Here is a 15,731-nt window from a genome sequence, read left to right on the forward strand (position 1 = left end):
AGACTTTTATTTTGAATGAGGTGAGTGAAAGCTGCTGAAACTTCTGCTGAGTGCCTGAGAAAAACGCATTGTCCTGATTCAGTATTTGCGGTCAGATGAGATGTCAGGCTATATGTCAGTGACAGTGTCATTATTTTTAATGTTATTTTCGTAACTTTTTGCTAAATAAAAAGTCTCTCACCTCAGAAAAACAAACTTTCCTGTCCTGTCAGCCGTTATACTGTGCTCATAGCGCGCACTCTTGAAGTGCACGCGCAAATGCGGCGACGCGCCCTGTATATCGCTTCAGTATAAATAAAACTCAAAAGAAATTAAGACGAGCATGCAACGTCGCAGTTATGTCGTCAATTATTAAGTCATGACATTACCAAAAAGTACCAATAAATTACGGAACTGGTACTTCGTGTGTTAGCTGGGAAGGATTTGCATGCAGGTATGATCAATTTTATTCATCAGGATCAGTTTCCATGTTTTATTAACAGTTCATGTTAAGTATTGTGTATTTACCATGGTAACTTTTGTTTCCTTAACCCCAAAATGGCACTTTATTTTCACTTTGTGCTAATTCGTATATTTTTTAATAACTGGTGGCTCATACCAACTAACTTTATTTGTATTAACAAAAAAACAAACAAAAAAAAACTAGTTTGGGTGGGTCCTACATTTTTGTAAATTTTATATACAAATGTTCAAACCAGTTGAGAACCAGTGGCCTACGGATAACTTTTTACCAATTGTAGTTAGGCTTCAAAATTCATTTAAGTTGTCATTTTGTGAAGATTATCGCGATGAAAAACTTTGTAAGAATCATAAATGCTTATTTTCTGCAATATAACAAAAGTCAATGGAAAAATCCTATTGGGTTTTTGTCAAGTAAACCAGGGTGATGCAAACTTACAAAAATAGTGTCCTCTATAGGTTTTGATTCATAATGCTGTGTTTTATGTTTAGTGCTTATATTTGTCTGTGTTATTTATTTATTTATATTTTATTTTATTTAATGGCATTGCATCAAGATTGGGGGATTGGTAGAGATTTCACTGCCTTTACACTGATATTTCATATAGTATTATGAGACAAAAACATTGAATTGTTTTAAAGGATTTTCTGCAATGCTATTGTTTAGCAGTGGCTAATAAAGGTTGGCTGGGCTTCTCAGAAGACATATATTCAGAGCTTGAAGGGTTGAGTTTCATTTAATCTCGCTCCGTTCGTTTTGAAGGGCTCTCCGTAGTTTTTCATCATGAGAGATGAATAAAAGAATTAGATTTATTAGTTCTTAGGGCAGTCTTGTAAAGAATGTTCCTGGATGGGGTTTTTGATCCTAACTAAGTGCTGGTACTTTGATTCAAAGCGGGACAGAATGAACTCGTGGTGGAAAGTCACCCTTCAACAGCTCTCCAAAGCTGTCATCTCTGGAGGGTCTCTCAGGAAGGCTCTTCCTCCGGTTGCTTCATTTTTAAAAGCATTTCCATCAGTTCGCAATTTCACTCTGTCACAGTCAAAAGTTTGGATATAAGTCTCTTGTGCTCAATAAAGCTGCATTTATTTAATTAAAAATACAGTAAAAACAGTAATATTGTGAAATATTATTACAATTTAAAATAACTTTTTTTTTATTTGAATATATTGTAAAATGTAATTTATTCCTGTGATGCAAAGCTGAATTTTCAGCATCATTACTCCATTCTTCAGTAATGTATTTTATATTAATTAATAAACAAATAGTTTGTTTGAAATAAATGAACAATGTCACAATGCACAAAATCTAAGTGCTCCAAAATTAGGCTTTATGTTCTTAATGTAAAATATAATGTATTTTTGTTTTTTTGTTAAAACTTTACAATAAGTTTTCATTAGTTAACCTTATTTAATGCATTAACTAATAATAACTAAGAATAAGCAATACATTTGTTACAGTCAGTGTAATTAATTACTTGCTATTAATTGCATCTTCAGCAGTGTAATTACTGTACTAATTACTCTCTCTGAAAAGTATTGCATTACTTACTAATTGCTTTCTAAATCCCAACCTCGACCAGTTAAACAATACAACACTGGGTTAAAACAACCCAAGTTGGATTGAAAAAGGACAAACCCAGTGACTGGGCTGTTTTAACCCAGCGAATGGGTTGTTTTAACCCAGCCGTTGGGTCAAATGTTTGGGTAGTTTTATTTAACTCAACTATTGTTTAAAAATGACTGTATTGTTTGCTTAAAATGAACCCAAAGTATGTTGGAAATCAACATTTATTAATATGCTTAATAAATGAACTTTTATTAATACGTTTAATAAATAATAATTAAACAATAACCTTTTTTTAAATTGCTTATTAATAAATGTTCACCTTTTGATTATTATTGTTGCCTCTAGTAATTATGTTTCTGATTTTTAATTTCCAACCTATTTTGGGTTCATTTTAAGCCAGTCATATAGTAATTTTTAAACAATAGTTGGGTTAAATAAAACTGCCCAGCACGTTGGGCAAACATTTAACCCAACCGCTGGGTTAAAACAACCCAATTGCTGAGTTTGTCTATTTTCAACCCAACTTGGGTTGTCTTTAACTCAGCATTTTTTTTAGAGTGAAGGATAGACATGAAATGGCTCTTTTAATTCTTAAATAAATAATATAAAATAGCATAAATTATTCTTGAACTGGCCAAAGTATTTACAGGGAGAATTAAAATTGAAATTACATTAAAAACATACATTTTAACATTAGACGTTAAATGTTAAATCCACTATTGTTTTATATAGAATTATTCTATAGTCTACACAGTAGCAAAGTAACTTACAGAAAAATTAAGAGTAATCCCTACTTATTTTTCAGATTACTTAATAAAGAAATAAACCCAACACTGGTTACAGTATATTTTAATTTTTGTTAACGTTCGTTAATACAACTGTAGTTCATGTTAGCTCAGTATTTCTTGTTTTTAGTCTTTCTCCTCTTCTGTTGTCCAACTGTGCTTTATAGACACTGAAAATGGCAAGTGATAATATCAGCTGGCAAAACTCTTTCGTGCGTCTCTAAGACTTGGAGGATTTAAAAGAAATAGATGGAGAGATATAAATGGCGAGAAAAACTAGTACATATGAGATGGTTACAATGAGATAGAGCTGCTATATGAGACTAAAGAGCATCACGCAGAGCAAACACACAAGCCTGTCTTCTCTGTAGACTTGTTTATGGTCGGCTCAGTGTTTCTGAACAAATCTTTTAATGAACAATACCCTGCCGTCGACCTGTATTGTTCATTCAGTGAAAGCTCCCCCTTGTAGCAGAGAGACGTGACTGCTTTGGAGATTATTTATCTTAAAAGACTGACTAGAGCACGTATAAATACACTTACTGAACGGGCTGTGAAGAAGCATATTGTTGAACTTATGTGAACTCTTCGCATCTTTTTTTTTTTTTTAACTTTTCAAAATGTTATTGACAAAAACTTTGAGAGTAAGGATATGAGAGTAATTCTCAGGAAATGGTGTGGTGGCATTTGTGTGCTGTATAGCCTATATTTACGGAAGAAGATTAGGGCCAAGCAATAATAAAAAATAAAAAAAACATCTCGAGATCATAGTCATTATATGAGACATTAAACGAGAAAAAAGTCGAAATAACATGTTGAGAATAAAGACGATTTCGATCAGTGTCATGATCATTGCATACTGATAGAGGACATGACAGGATCACTAGTCAGGCTTTAGGCTTTCTTTCAGTAACAAAGATAATCAGCTTTAGCTAATTATCCATCACCGTGTGCTGATATACAGCCATATCGCACGGCTACGAGTGTGATATTGCGTTTATACAACAGTTCAACGGCACGTGTGTGTGTGTGTGTGTGTATATATATATATATATATATATATATACAGTTGTGGTCAGAATTATTAGCACGCTTGGTAAATATGATCAAAGATGACTGTAAAAATAAATCTGCATTGTTTATCCTTTTGATCTTTAATTCATAAAATTAGCAAAAATCTAACCTTTCAGTGAAGGAAAAGAATTAAGAAATATATAGATTTATTATTTTAAGATGTTTTAATCACAAATGAAATGGCTGTATTGGCCTTTGGACGGTTAAACCGAATGACCTCTTGACACTTCAAAATCTTTAAAATACCTTTATATGTAGGAAAATATAATTAAAGCCTTTTGGATTCAATAAAAGAGATCTAGTTGTACTACCTTACATACTTTGGATGTCACATCTTTGTTTATTATAATTATTAAGGCCTTTGGACAAAAAAATGACCCGTCACGTCATTGACCCATATATATATATATATATATATACACACACACACACACACACACACACATATATATATATATATATATATATATAGTATAAATCTGAATTTTTGGGGATATTTGGGGATCTCCCTATGCTGTAATGTCTGGTCCTGTTATTTTGAGCCTGAGGTGGTGAAATACTGGTTTCTTGAACCTTTTTGAACAATAATAAAAATGTCCCTGAGTATATCTAGCACAAAGGGAGCGTTTTCTGAGAATAACCTATGAGGCTTTGATTGCAGTTGCTTTCAGAAGCTGCTACAGCTCATAATCATTTTTTAACTCTTAACCGGCATAGAGACGCAGTCACACCGAAGTGTTTGATTGGATACAATCACTCTGAATCAGCGCTTTGATTAGATGTACATAATTTTACAAAACACAAAACATAACATTTTAAATGCTCTTCTATGCATATACATATGTGTGTGCATACAGATGTTGAAATGGTTCTTGACGACTGCTACTTCATTAACTGCCTCTACAGAGGAAACATTGAGTTGAAACGCAGTGTATTGTTAAAATTGCAATGAATTCTTCTCGGCATCACTTTTCAATAACCTCAATGTGGCATAATGGCTATCCATTGAAAGAAGAAATTTCACCTTTGTGCTAATGCAATCAGAAGTAATGTTTTTCTGTGCTGGTATTAGCATTACATTCTCATTCCATTTTAGTGTGCACATATGCACATGCTTTCATGCTTTCCGTCTGGAAAGTGGGTCAGGACAGCATGCACAATTAATTGTAAGAGCGAGTGTCTGAGAATGGATGTATGTGTTATGTTATAAAGGAGACCTGCATTTCTGTGCATCACTCATTTCATTTTCTCTCTCTGCAGGTGTTGTGTAGTTTGCATCCCGAGTGTGAATATATTTTTCAGTTGGCAAGAGATGAACAGCGGTGTCTGCGAGAGATCACAGAACTTGGGAACCTCAGCAGTTTCTCAGGTAGAAATAAACCAAAGCTCCTGATGAGATGTTGAAGGGGTTTGTCATCCACAGGACGTGAGATGCATGCTAAACAGCACTGAGATTACATTGAGAGCAAACTGAGACCTTTTCTTAGGCATCCTGCTTCTCAGATTTTTCACTTCAGAAGTACTCTCATATGCGAGTCTCAACAGTGTCTCAAAACTTCGCTTTTAATTGCTGAGACACAAACCGAGTCCGCAATCAAAGTCTGATATCTCAATATTCTCAGATGTATTCTAGACTAAATTATATGAGCTATACTACTGTTCAAAAGTTGGGGTTGGTAAGATTTAGGCTATTAATGTTATTAAAAGAAGTCTCTTCTGTTCACCAAGGCTGCATTTATTTGATCAATAATTAGGGTTGGTAATCAAAAATTGATTCCTGTGTGTGCATTTTAATGTGGTTTTAAACCATTCAAGCTCAAGAAGATGGGAAAGAGAACTTGATTCGACACTCAAGCGCTGTTTTCTTTGCTCGGCACATCCAGAGCGCGCGCACAAAAAGTCTCTCATATAGTGCATGAATAATGAATTGAGTACTCTTCTTGCGCTTGAACGGACAAATACACACAAAATTATGTCAAAATAATCCCAGTCGGTTATGTCTTAAGTGAACTTAAACAGTTGAGAAAACGCATGTGTAACAGTGCATTATGCATGTGATCCGTGCGTCAGGTCTTAAAGTGACAGCAGCCTAATAAACCTGCTGCCGTTTCATTACTTTTAATCAAAGAACAAAAGAGAGAAAATCACTCACTGATCTATAACTTTTGTAACTTTAAAGGGGACCTATTATATGCCCCTTTTCACAAGATGTAATATAAGTCTCTGGTGTCCCCAGAATGTGTCTGTGAAGTTTCAGCTCAAAATACACCACAGATCATTTATTATAGCTTGTCAAATTTGCCCCTATTTGGGTGTGAGCAAAAACACGCCGTTTTTGTGTGTGTACCTTTAAATGCAAATGAGCTGCTACTCCCGGCCCCCTTTCCAGAAGAGGGCGGAGCTTTAACAGCTCACGCTTCGGTTGCTCAACAACAACAAAGCTGGAGAATCTCACGCAGCCAAAATGAGGATTGTCAGTAACGGTGTTCAGCCTTACATTGTTCAAACCGGAGTCGACACTGATGGAGAGACTCAGAAAGAAGTTACAACTTTTAGAATGAAACTGGACGTTTCTGAATGGTTAGTGGATAAATTTATGTAGTTGCTGTGGAGTTGATTCAACTCATCGACTAGCATGTGCCATCATGTTAATCTTTTGTTCAAATCCAGCTTTGAATTGACCCTCGTTTGTGAAGCAGTCCGGCGTAAAATGACGGCATGACAACAACACTCTACTACAACAAATCTTCCTCTTCTTTAAAGCAGCCCAACATGGCCTCACCCCCTTTGTTGCATGTTCTCGGGGGCGTAGTTTATGTAAATTTTATGGTTAGTGATGTCACTAACCCAGGAAGAAGCTCGTTCTAGTCCTTACCAGCCGTTTGTTGTAGTCCTTAATTCTTTAAGAGAAAATACAGGTATCTCCCTTTGCATTGAACTTTGAGCGTTGTAACTTTGTAGATGTTGTTTATGCTCAAACAGCAACATTACACACTAACTAAAGTTAAAAAAAGTGAAATCATAATCAAGGTCCCCTTTAATAATGTTTGATATTTATATTGGTCCAGTTTATTAGTTAGTTATTCTTTAGGCTGCTGATTTTTGTTCATGGTATTCAGCTGCAACAAAATGTTTTGCAAAAAGACCGAATGTAATTTATTCCTGTGATCAAAGCTGAATTTTCAGCATCATTACTCCAGTCTAATATGCTGATTTGCTGCTAAAGAAACATTATTATTATCAATGTTGAAAACAGTGGTGTTCATATTTTTGTGGAAAATGTGATACATTTTTTCTGGATTCTTTGATGAATAGAAAGTTTAAAAGAACAACATTTATTTGAAATAAAAAATCTTTTGTAACATTAAGTGTTTTAACTGTCACTTTTGATTACATCCTTGCTGAATAATGATATTTATTTCTCTTTTTTCAATCTTAGTGACCCCAAACTTTTGAATGGTGGTATATACTATTCGCATTACAGAAATAAAATATTTATTTATTCTTACATAAAAGAGAAATTTAGAACACGTTCTGCTGCTACTATAAAAAAATACATTATACTGAAGCCATAATGTCTCCTGTCAAGCATTTTAACTTTTAAAATTACTTTTAATGACTTTTAAACTCTATTTCTTTCTTATTTTAAATGACATACAAAAACAGGTCACAAACCCATTACATGACATTTAAAATAAATGACATCTACATAGCATTTTACACTGCCATAAGCTGTCAGTGGTGACATTCAGAGACAGAGGTTAATAGGAGATCAGTCTCATTGCAATGCAGTGCCTTGCGTTTGCGTTTCCCAGCGGTTCAGATGTGAAGTCGTGTTTGGCAACGGCTTTGCAGGAAATTCACATGCATAGATATACGTGTGCCAATTCCAACACAGCAAACTGGACCATAGTAGAGCAATTCTAGCTGTTATGTGCTACAGAAAACCTTTCAGATACATTGTTTTCTTGATGTTTGGTGCTTGAGTGCATGGGTGGTTAAAAGTGCATGCTATTTATATATATGTGTGTATATGTGTGTGAAGGTTGCCTGCCAGTATGGGACTCTGTATTGTGCTGGCCCAGAGCTGCAGTGGGTGAGACCGTCCACTCACCCTGTCCGGCTGTTTTCTCTCTCTTCAACAACAACACTGGTACGACACAACCACAACATCCACACTTAATACAATACACATATTAGCAATATAACACTCATAGCCGTGCAATATGGCTGTCACGGCAATCACAGCGTGCTGATATACAGCCATATTGCACAGCTATGAGTGTGATATTGCATTTATACAATGGTTTGACAGTATATAAATAAGAAATAACAACAATAAAGAGTGTCTTTAAAACCCTCTTTTGTGCAGAACTACTTCCTTCCGCCACAGATTCAAATCTCAAGTTGACAATTTGACCAAAGCCTCTGTTACTAATTCTAAAACATCACTTTAGAACTAACAAAGGAATGTTGAGTCCCTCCATTGAAACTCATTGTATTTTGTACAGTATTAGAGAGAGAGAGAGAGAGAGAGAGAGAGAGATCACCTGAGCGAGCATTACCTGTGTCTGATATAACATTCATTCATCAGGTTGATGTCCATAATATTATATCCATTATAAAAATCTGTTTGAATGTCCGCTGAGGAAATCGATCTTTGTATTTGTCCTTTTTACAGTTAAGGGAATTTTCCAAAACATACAGAGCTAACAAAACAACATCTTTTGTTTACAAAAATCACTTTCAATTTAAAAGTCTCTTGCGACTGACTCATTGAACGAGTCTCATTCACTCGTAAAGTTTGCCTCGTAGTCTAATGGCGTATTAATGTAACTTTCACTTAATATGTTACGCACTAATGGACTCTTTCTCAATACCAAATGCAACATATTTTTTATATAAAATAATATTTATTGAACAACAATGTATAAATGAACAACAATAGCCATTATAAATGACAATAGGAAATAAACACAATTGTACAATTCAGTCAAATGTACAAAAGCAGAGTGCTACAGGATGTAAGTTAAATATAGTCTTAATATTAAATTTAACATAGCCCAGTTCAATTTGCTCAGGAACAAGTAATAGATTAATAAGACCAAAGATTATGTACCCCAAATGAATTATATCTCATGTTTAACCACTATAAGAGCCAGCGGCAAATCCCTGAAGCACTGGCCGAGATGAAGCTGTTCTCGGCCGATACACGAGCACTGAATGGCCGCTGACGGCCTGGAGCTCGCATCTCTGAAAACATCGAAACAAATTGTAAAATAGGCGCTATATATTTCAGGTCGGAACATCTTGCCTAAAAAAAAAAAACTCTTAAAACTACAATTTGTGGTACAACAAGTGTAGTGGTTGTAAAAAATACGGTGGATTCGCTCGGCCGCCATGACAGTCGCTTTAAGCGGAGTCTGATACAGATGGTGAAAAGGTACAGTAGGAGTGCTGTTATCACTAGAATATCGCGCAGCTCTCAGCCAATCAGATCTGAGAACCAGAAAGAACTGTTGTATAAAATAGAATATGTAATTAAGCAAAATTAATGATGTAATTATTTTTGTTTTATTATTTTATTTTTGTCTGATCCGAATGCCATAGAAACGTAGGGGTTCGCTCTTTTGACTCAAGAAACAGAAAATGTTTCTATCTAATGAATTAAAAGAGAGAGCGTTCTTAATCTCTGAGTTTGCCCAACATGCATTTCCATATTAACAGCTTCTGCAAGGAAACACGTTGGTTTCAGTCTGTGGGCTTTAACAATAGACACATCTACCTTGAGAATATGAGCTGAAACCTCAAATGGTAAAATGCACGGCCCCAATTTCAAGGCTTCATGAGCTTGAGCAAAGAAAAGGCAGGTTTTCATATTTGCCACTGCAATAACGTCTCAAATCTCCACAGATCCACCGGTATAACAAACTAAACCCAGTCTAAACCCGGCCAACCAATGCTGCATTCAAATCTGGAAGACCACAGATGAAATTGTGCTGCTGCAGTTTCATCTGATGATGAGTAAAGTGTCACTCCATCACTGACTTGTGTAGGAAAGGATACAGATCTCATTTCACATTCAGCACAAGCTAATTTTATGCATTGCATCTTCTCGTCCTCCAGAGAATAAGATAAAAATAAACTCAATGAAATCCTCAAGAAATGCTAACAAAGTTGCCTGTGAATGCATAAGCATATTTAAATGGTTTTTGAAAAGCTTGAAGAGATTGCCTTGCATGATGGTCATTGACCTTTGACCTTGATTGATTACTCTAGGTATAGTGAGTCGTAACTGCAGCGCTGGAGGCTGGTCACGGCCGTTCCCTCCTTACCATGAGGCCTGCAGTGTTGAGGACGACATCCCAGAGGTCAATGGCATGTTCTGCAATTCATACTCACATACACAGATCAGGCATAACATTATGACCACCTTCCTAATTTTGTGTTGGTCCCCCTTTTGCTGCCAAAACAGCCCTGACCCGTCGAGGCATGGACTCCACTAGACCCCTGAAGGTGTGCTGTGGTATCTGGCACCAAGATGTTAGCAGCAGATCCTTTAAGTCCTGTAAGTTGCGAGGTGGGGCCTCCATGGATCGGACTTGTTTGTTCAGCACATCCCACAGATGCTCGATTGGATTGAGATCTGGGGAATTTGGTGGGCAAGTCAACACCTCAAACTCGTTGTTGTGCTCCTCAAACCATTCCTGAACCATTTTTGCTTTGTGGCAGGAAGCACTATCCTGCTGAAAGAGACCACAGCCACCAGGGAATACTGTTTCCATGAAAGGGTGTACATGGTCTGCAACAATGCTTAGGTAGGTGGTACGTGTCAAAGCATGGATGGCAGGACCCAAGGTTTCCCAGCAGAACATTGCCCAAAGCATCACACTGCCTCTGCCGGCTTGCTTCCTTGCACTGTTGCTTCCTTGGACCACTTTTGATAGATACTGACCACTGCAGACCGGGAACACCCCACAAGAGCTGCAGTTTTGGAGATCCACCACAATTTGGCCCTTGTCAAACTCGCTCAAATCTTTACGCTTGCCCATTTTTCCTGCTTGTAACAACATCAACTTTGAGGACAAAATGTTCACTTGCTGCCAAATATATCCCACCCACTAACAGGTGCCGTGATGAAGAGATAATCAGTGTTATTCACTTCACCTGTCAGTGCTCATAATGTTATGCCTGATCGGTGTGCGTCTATATATATATACATATACAGTGGTAAGAAAAAGTATGTGAACCACTTGCAGAATCTGTGAAAAAGGGGAGATAATACCAAATGCATGTTATTTTTTATTTAGTTCTGTCCTGAGTAAGATATTTTACATAAAAAGATGTTTACATATAATCCACAAGACAAAAAAATAGCTGAATTTATTAAAATGACCCAGTTCAAAAGTATGTGAACCATTGTTTCTTTATACTGTGTGTGGTTACCTGGATGATCTATGGCTGTTTTTTTGTTGTGTGATGGTTGTTCATGAGTCTCTTGTTTGTTCTGATCAGTTAAACTGAGCTCTGTTCTTCAGAAAAAATCTCCAGGTCCCAAAAATTCTTCAGTTTTCCACCATCTTTTGCATATTTGAACCCTTTCCAGCAGTGACTGAATGATTTTGAGATCCATCTTTTCACATGGAGGACAACTGAGGGACTCAAACACAACTTTTAAAAAAGGTTCAAACATTCACTGATGCTTCAGAAGGAAACACGATGCATTAAGAGTCGGGGGGTGAAAACTTTTGAACAGGATGAAGAGGTCCATTTTTCTTATTTCGTTCGAATATCTTTTTTTTTTTTCATTTAGTACTGCCCTTCGGAAGCAACAGAAAATATTTGCATGTTTCCCGGAAGACAAATTAAATACAATTTACCTTGATCTTCAAATTCCAAATGTTTTCACCCCCCGGCTCTTAATGCATCATGTTTTTTTTTTTTTTTTTGGAGCATCAGTGAATGTTTGAACCTTTTTTAATAGTTGTGTTTGAATCCCTCAGTTGTCCCCAGTGTGAAAAAATGGATCTCAAAATCCTTCAGTCACTGCTGTAAAGGGTTCAAATATGCAAAAAATGCTGGAAAACTGAAGAATCTGCAGGACCTGGAGGATTTTTCTGAAGAACAGAGCTCAGTTTAACTGCTCAGGACAAACAAGGGACTCAAGAACAAACATCACAAAACAAACAAACAGTCATAAATCATTCAGGTAACCACACACAGTATTAAGAATCAATGGTTCACATACTTATGAATGGGGTTATTTTAATAAATTCAGCTATTTTTTTGTCTTGTGGATTATATGTAAACATCTTTTATGTAAAATATCTTACTCAGGACAGCACTAAATAAAAAATAACATGCATTTTGTATTATCTCCCTTATTTTGTTAAAATTATTAATATTTTCACAGATTCTGCAAGTGGTTTACATACTTTTTCTTGCCACTGTGTATATATACAGGTGCTGGTCATATAATTAGAATATCATCAAAAAGTTGATTTATTTCACTAATTCCATTCAAAAAGTGAAACTTGTATATTATATTCATTCATTACACAGAGACTGATATATTTCAAATGTTTATTTCTTTTAATTTTGATGATTATAACTGACAACTAAGGAAAATCCCAAATTCAGTATCTCAGAAAATTAGAATATTACTTAAGACCAATACAAAGAAAGGATTTTTAGAAATCTTGGCCAACTGAAAAGTATGAACATGAAAAGTATGAGCATTTACAGCACTCAATACTTAGTTGGGGCTCCTTTTGCCTGAATTACTGCAGCAATGCGGCGTGGCATGGAGTCGATCAGTCTGTGGCACTGCTCAGGTGTTATAAGAGCCCAGGTTGCTCTGATAGTGGCCTTCAGCTCTTCTGCATGGTTGGGTCTGGCATATCGCATCTTCCTCTTCACAATACCCCATAGATTTTCTATGGGGTTAAGGTCAGGCGAGTTTGCTGGCCAATTAAGAACAGGGATACCATGGTCCTTAAACCAGGTACTGGTAGCTTTGGCACTGTGTGCAGGTGCCAAGTCCTGTTGGAAAATGAAATCTGCATCTCCATAAAGTTGGTCAGCAGCAGGAAGCATGAAGTGTTCTAAAACTTCCTGGTATACAGCTGCGTTGACCTTGGACCTCAGAAAACACAGTGGACCAACACCAGCAGATGACATGGCACCCCAAACCATCACTGACTGTGAAAACTTTACACTGGACTTCAAGCAACATGGATTGTGTGCCTCTCCTCTCTTCCTCCAGACTCTGGGACCCTGATTTCCAAAGGAAATGCAAAATTTACTTTCATCAGAGAACATAACTTTGGACCACTCAGCAGCAGTCCAGTCCTTTTTGTCTTTAGCCCAGGCGAGACGCTTCTGACGCTGTCTGTTGTTCAAGAGTGGCTTGACACAAGGAATGAAACCCATGTCTTGCATACGTCTGTGCGTAGTGGTTCTTGAAGCACTGACTCCAGCTGCAGTCCACTCTTTGTGAATCTCCCCCACATTTTTGAATGGGTTTTGTTTCACAATCCTCTCCAGGGTACGGTTATCCCTATTGCTTTTACACTTTTTTCTACTACATCTTTTCCTTCCCTTCGCCTCTCTATTAATGTGCTTGGACACAGAGCTCTGTGAACAGCCAGCTTCTTTTGCAATGACATTTTGTGTCTTGCCCTCCTTGTGCAAGGTGTCAATGGTCGTCTTTTGGACAACTGTCAAGTCAGCAGTCTTCCCCATGATTGTGTAGCCTACAGAACTAGACTGAGAGACCATTTAAAGGCCTTTGCAGGTGTTTTGAGTTAATTAGCTGATTAGAGTGTGGCACCAGGTGTCTTCAATATTGAACCTTTTCACAATATTCTAATTTTCTGAGATACTGAATTTGGGATTTTCCTTAGTTATCAGTTATAATCATCAAAATTAAAAGAAATAAACATTTGAAATATTTCAGTCTGTGTGTAATGAATGAATATAATATACAAGTTTCACTTTTTGAATGGAATTAGTGAAATAAATCAACTTTTTGATGATATTCTAATTATATGACCAGCACCTGTATATATAATCATTCATTTATTGTAGTCAACACTCAACTCAACATGGTAATTTAGATGTAATTGATTTGCGCTCATTTGTCCCTCAGGAGTCGTATTTTGCCACTGTGAAACTGATCTACACTGTTGGTTATGGAGCGTCACTGCTCTCTCTCTCTGTTGCCGTGGTAATACTGCTGCTCTTCAGGTACTGTGCTTGGTGGATTAAAAAAAACCTCAAACACGCCACTGATGTAACTTGAAAGTTGCTGTAAAAATATTGTTTTAATATACCTAGTCTCTTTTGTGAGTAACTTTTAGCATATATCTAGCTACTTTTTCCACATGAAATTGACTCTGGCTTTACAACTTTAAATCAGCCTGTAGCTTGGAAATTAATCTCCAAGTAATTACTGTAACATTAGAAGGTTGTATTCTTTAAAATTATATACTTATAAATAATGTTGTTTGTATTATAGGCGATTACACTGTGCTCGAAACTACATCCACATGCAGCTGTTTTTCACCTTCATCCTGAAATCTGTGGCTGTTTTTATCAAAGATGCTACGCTGTTCTCCGGTGACGACACAGATCACTGCACACTCTCTACAGTGAGTCCATCACAACAGACCCCACAGCCTTTAAGTGTTGTTTCCTGTGAAAACAACAAACCTGACCGACTTCACACACACAACTTATCAATATTTTTTTGTATATTATATGTCTTACTGGTAATATTTCTCAGTATATTTATCAATATATATACAGTTGTGCTCAAAAGTTTACATACCCCTTGCAGAATCTGTAAAAATGTGAATAATTTTAACAAAATAAGAGGGATCATACAAAATGCATGTTATTTTTTTATTTAGTACTGTCCTGAATAAGACATTTTACATAAAAGATGTTTACATGTAGTCCACAAGACAAAAAAAAAAAAAAAGTTTCTGAAGGAAACACGATGAATTAAGAGCCGGGGGGTGAAAACTTTTGAACAGGATGAAGATGTCTAAATGTTTCTTATTTTGTTGAAATGTCTTTTTTTTTTTTCATTTAGTACTGCCCTTTGGAAGCAATAGAAGATACTTATATGTTTCCTGGAAGACAAATTAAGTACAATTTACCTTGATCTTAAAATTCAAAACGTTTTAACCCACCGGCTCTTAATGCGTCGTGTTTCCTTCTGGAGCGTCAGTGAATGTTTGAACCTTTTTTAATAGTTGTGCTTGAGTCCCTCAATTGTTCTCAGTGTGAAAAGATGGATCTCAAAATCATACAGTCACTGCTGGAAAGGGTTCAAATATGCAAAAGATGCTGGAAAATCAAAGAATTTGCAGAACCTGGAGGATTTTTCTGAAGAACAGAGCTCAGTTTAACTGATTAGGACAAACAAGTGACTCAAGAACAACCGTCGTAGATCATCCAGGTAACCACACACAGTATTAAGAATCAAGGGTTTGTAAACTTTTAAACAGGGTCATTTTTATAAATTCAGCTATTTTTTGTCTTGTGGACTACATGTAAACATATTTTATGTAAAATATCTTATTCAGGACAGCACTAAATAAAAAATAACATGCATTTTCTATTTGAATATATTTAAAAAATATAATTTATTCCTGTGATCAAAGCTGAATTTTCAGCATCATTACTCCAGTCTTCAGTGTCACATGATCCTTCAGAAATCATTCTAATATGCTGATTTGCTCAAGAAACATTTATTATTATCATCAGTGTTGAAAACAGTTGTGCTTTTCAGGATTCTTTAATGAATAGAAAGTTCAAAAGAACAGCTTTTATTT

At 36.1% G+C, this 15,731-nt stretch overlaps 1 protein-coding gene across 1 annotated transcript in view; it reads left to right on the plus strand.

The window, feature by feature from the left end:
- Positions 1-15,731, plus strand: part of ghrhrl (growth hormone releasing hormone receptor, like) — a 46,340-nt gene that overhangs the window by 10,081 nt on the left and 20,528 nt on the right. The window contains exons 2-6 of the mRNA XM_051879621.1: positions 5,149-5,257; positions 7,934-8,041; positions 10,168-10,259; positions 14,039-14,136; positions 14,408-14,540. Coding sequence (XP_051735581.1) covers positions 5,149-5,257; positions 7,934-8,041; positions 10,168-10,259; positions 14,039-14,136; positions 14,408-14,540 — 540 coding nt within the window. The remainder of the gene's footprint in view (positions 1-5,148; positions 5,258-7,933; positions 8,042-10,167; positions 10,260-14,038; positions 14,137-14,407; positions 14,541-15,731) is intronic.

The sequence above is a fragment of the Ctenopharyngodon idella genome, chromosome 22 (genome assembly GCF_019924925.1).
Source record: "Ctenopharyngodon idella isolate HZGC_01 chromosome 22, HZGC01, whole genome shotgun sequence".
Taxonomy (NCBI): domain Eukaryota; kingdom Metazoa; phylum Chordata; class Actinopteri; order Cypriniformes; family Xenocyprididae; genus Ctenopharyngodon; species Ctenopharyngodon idella.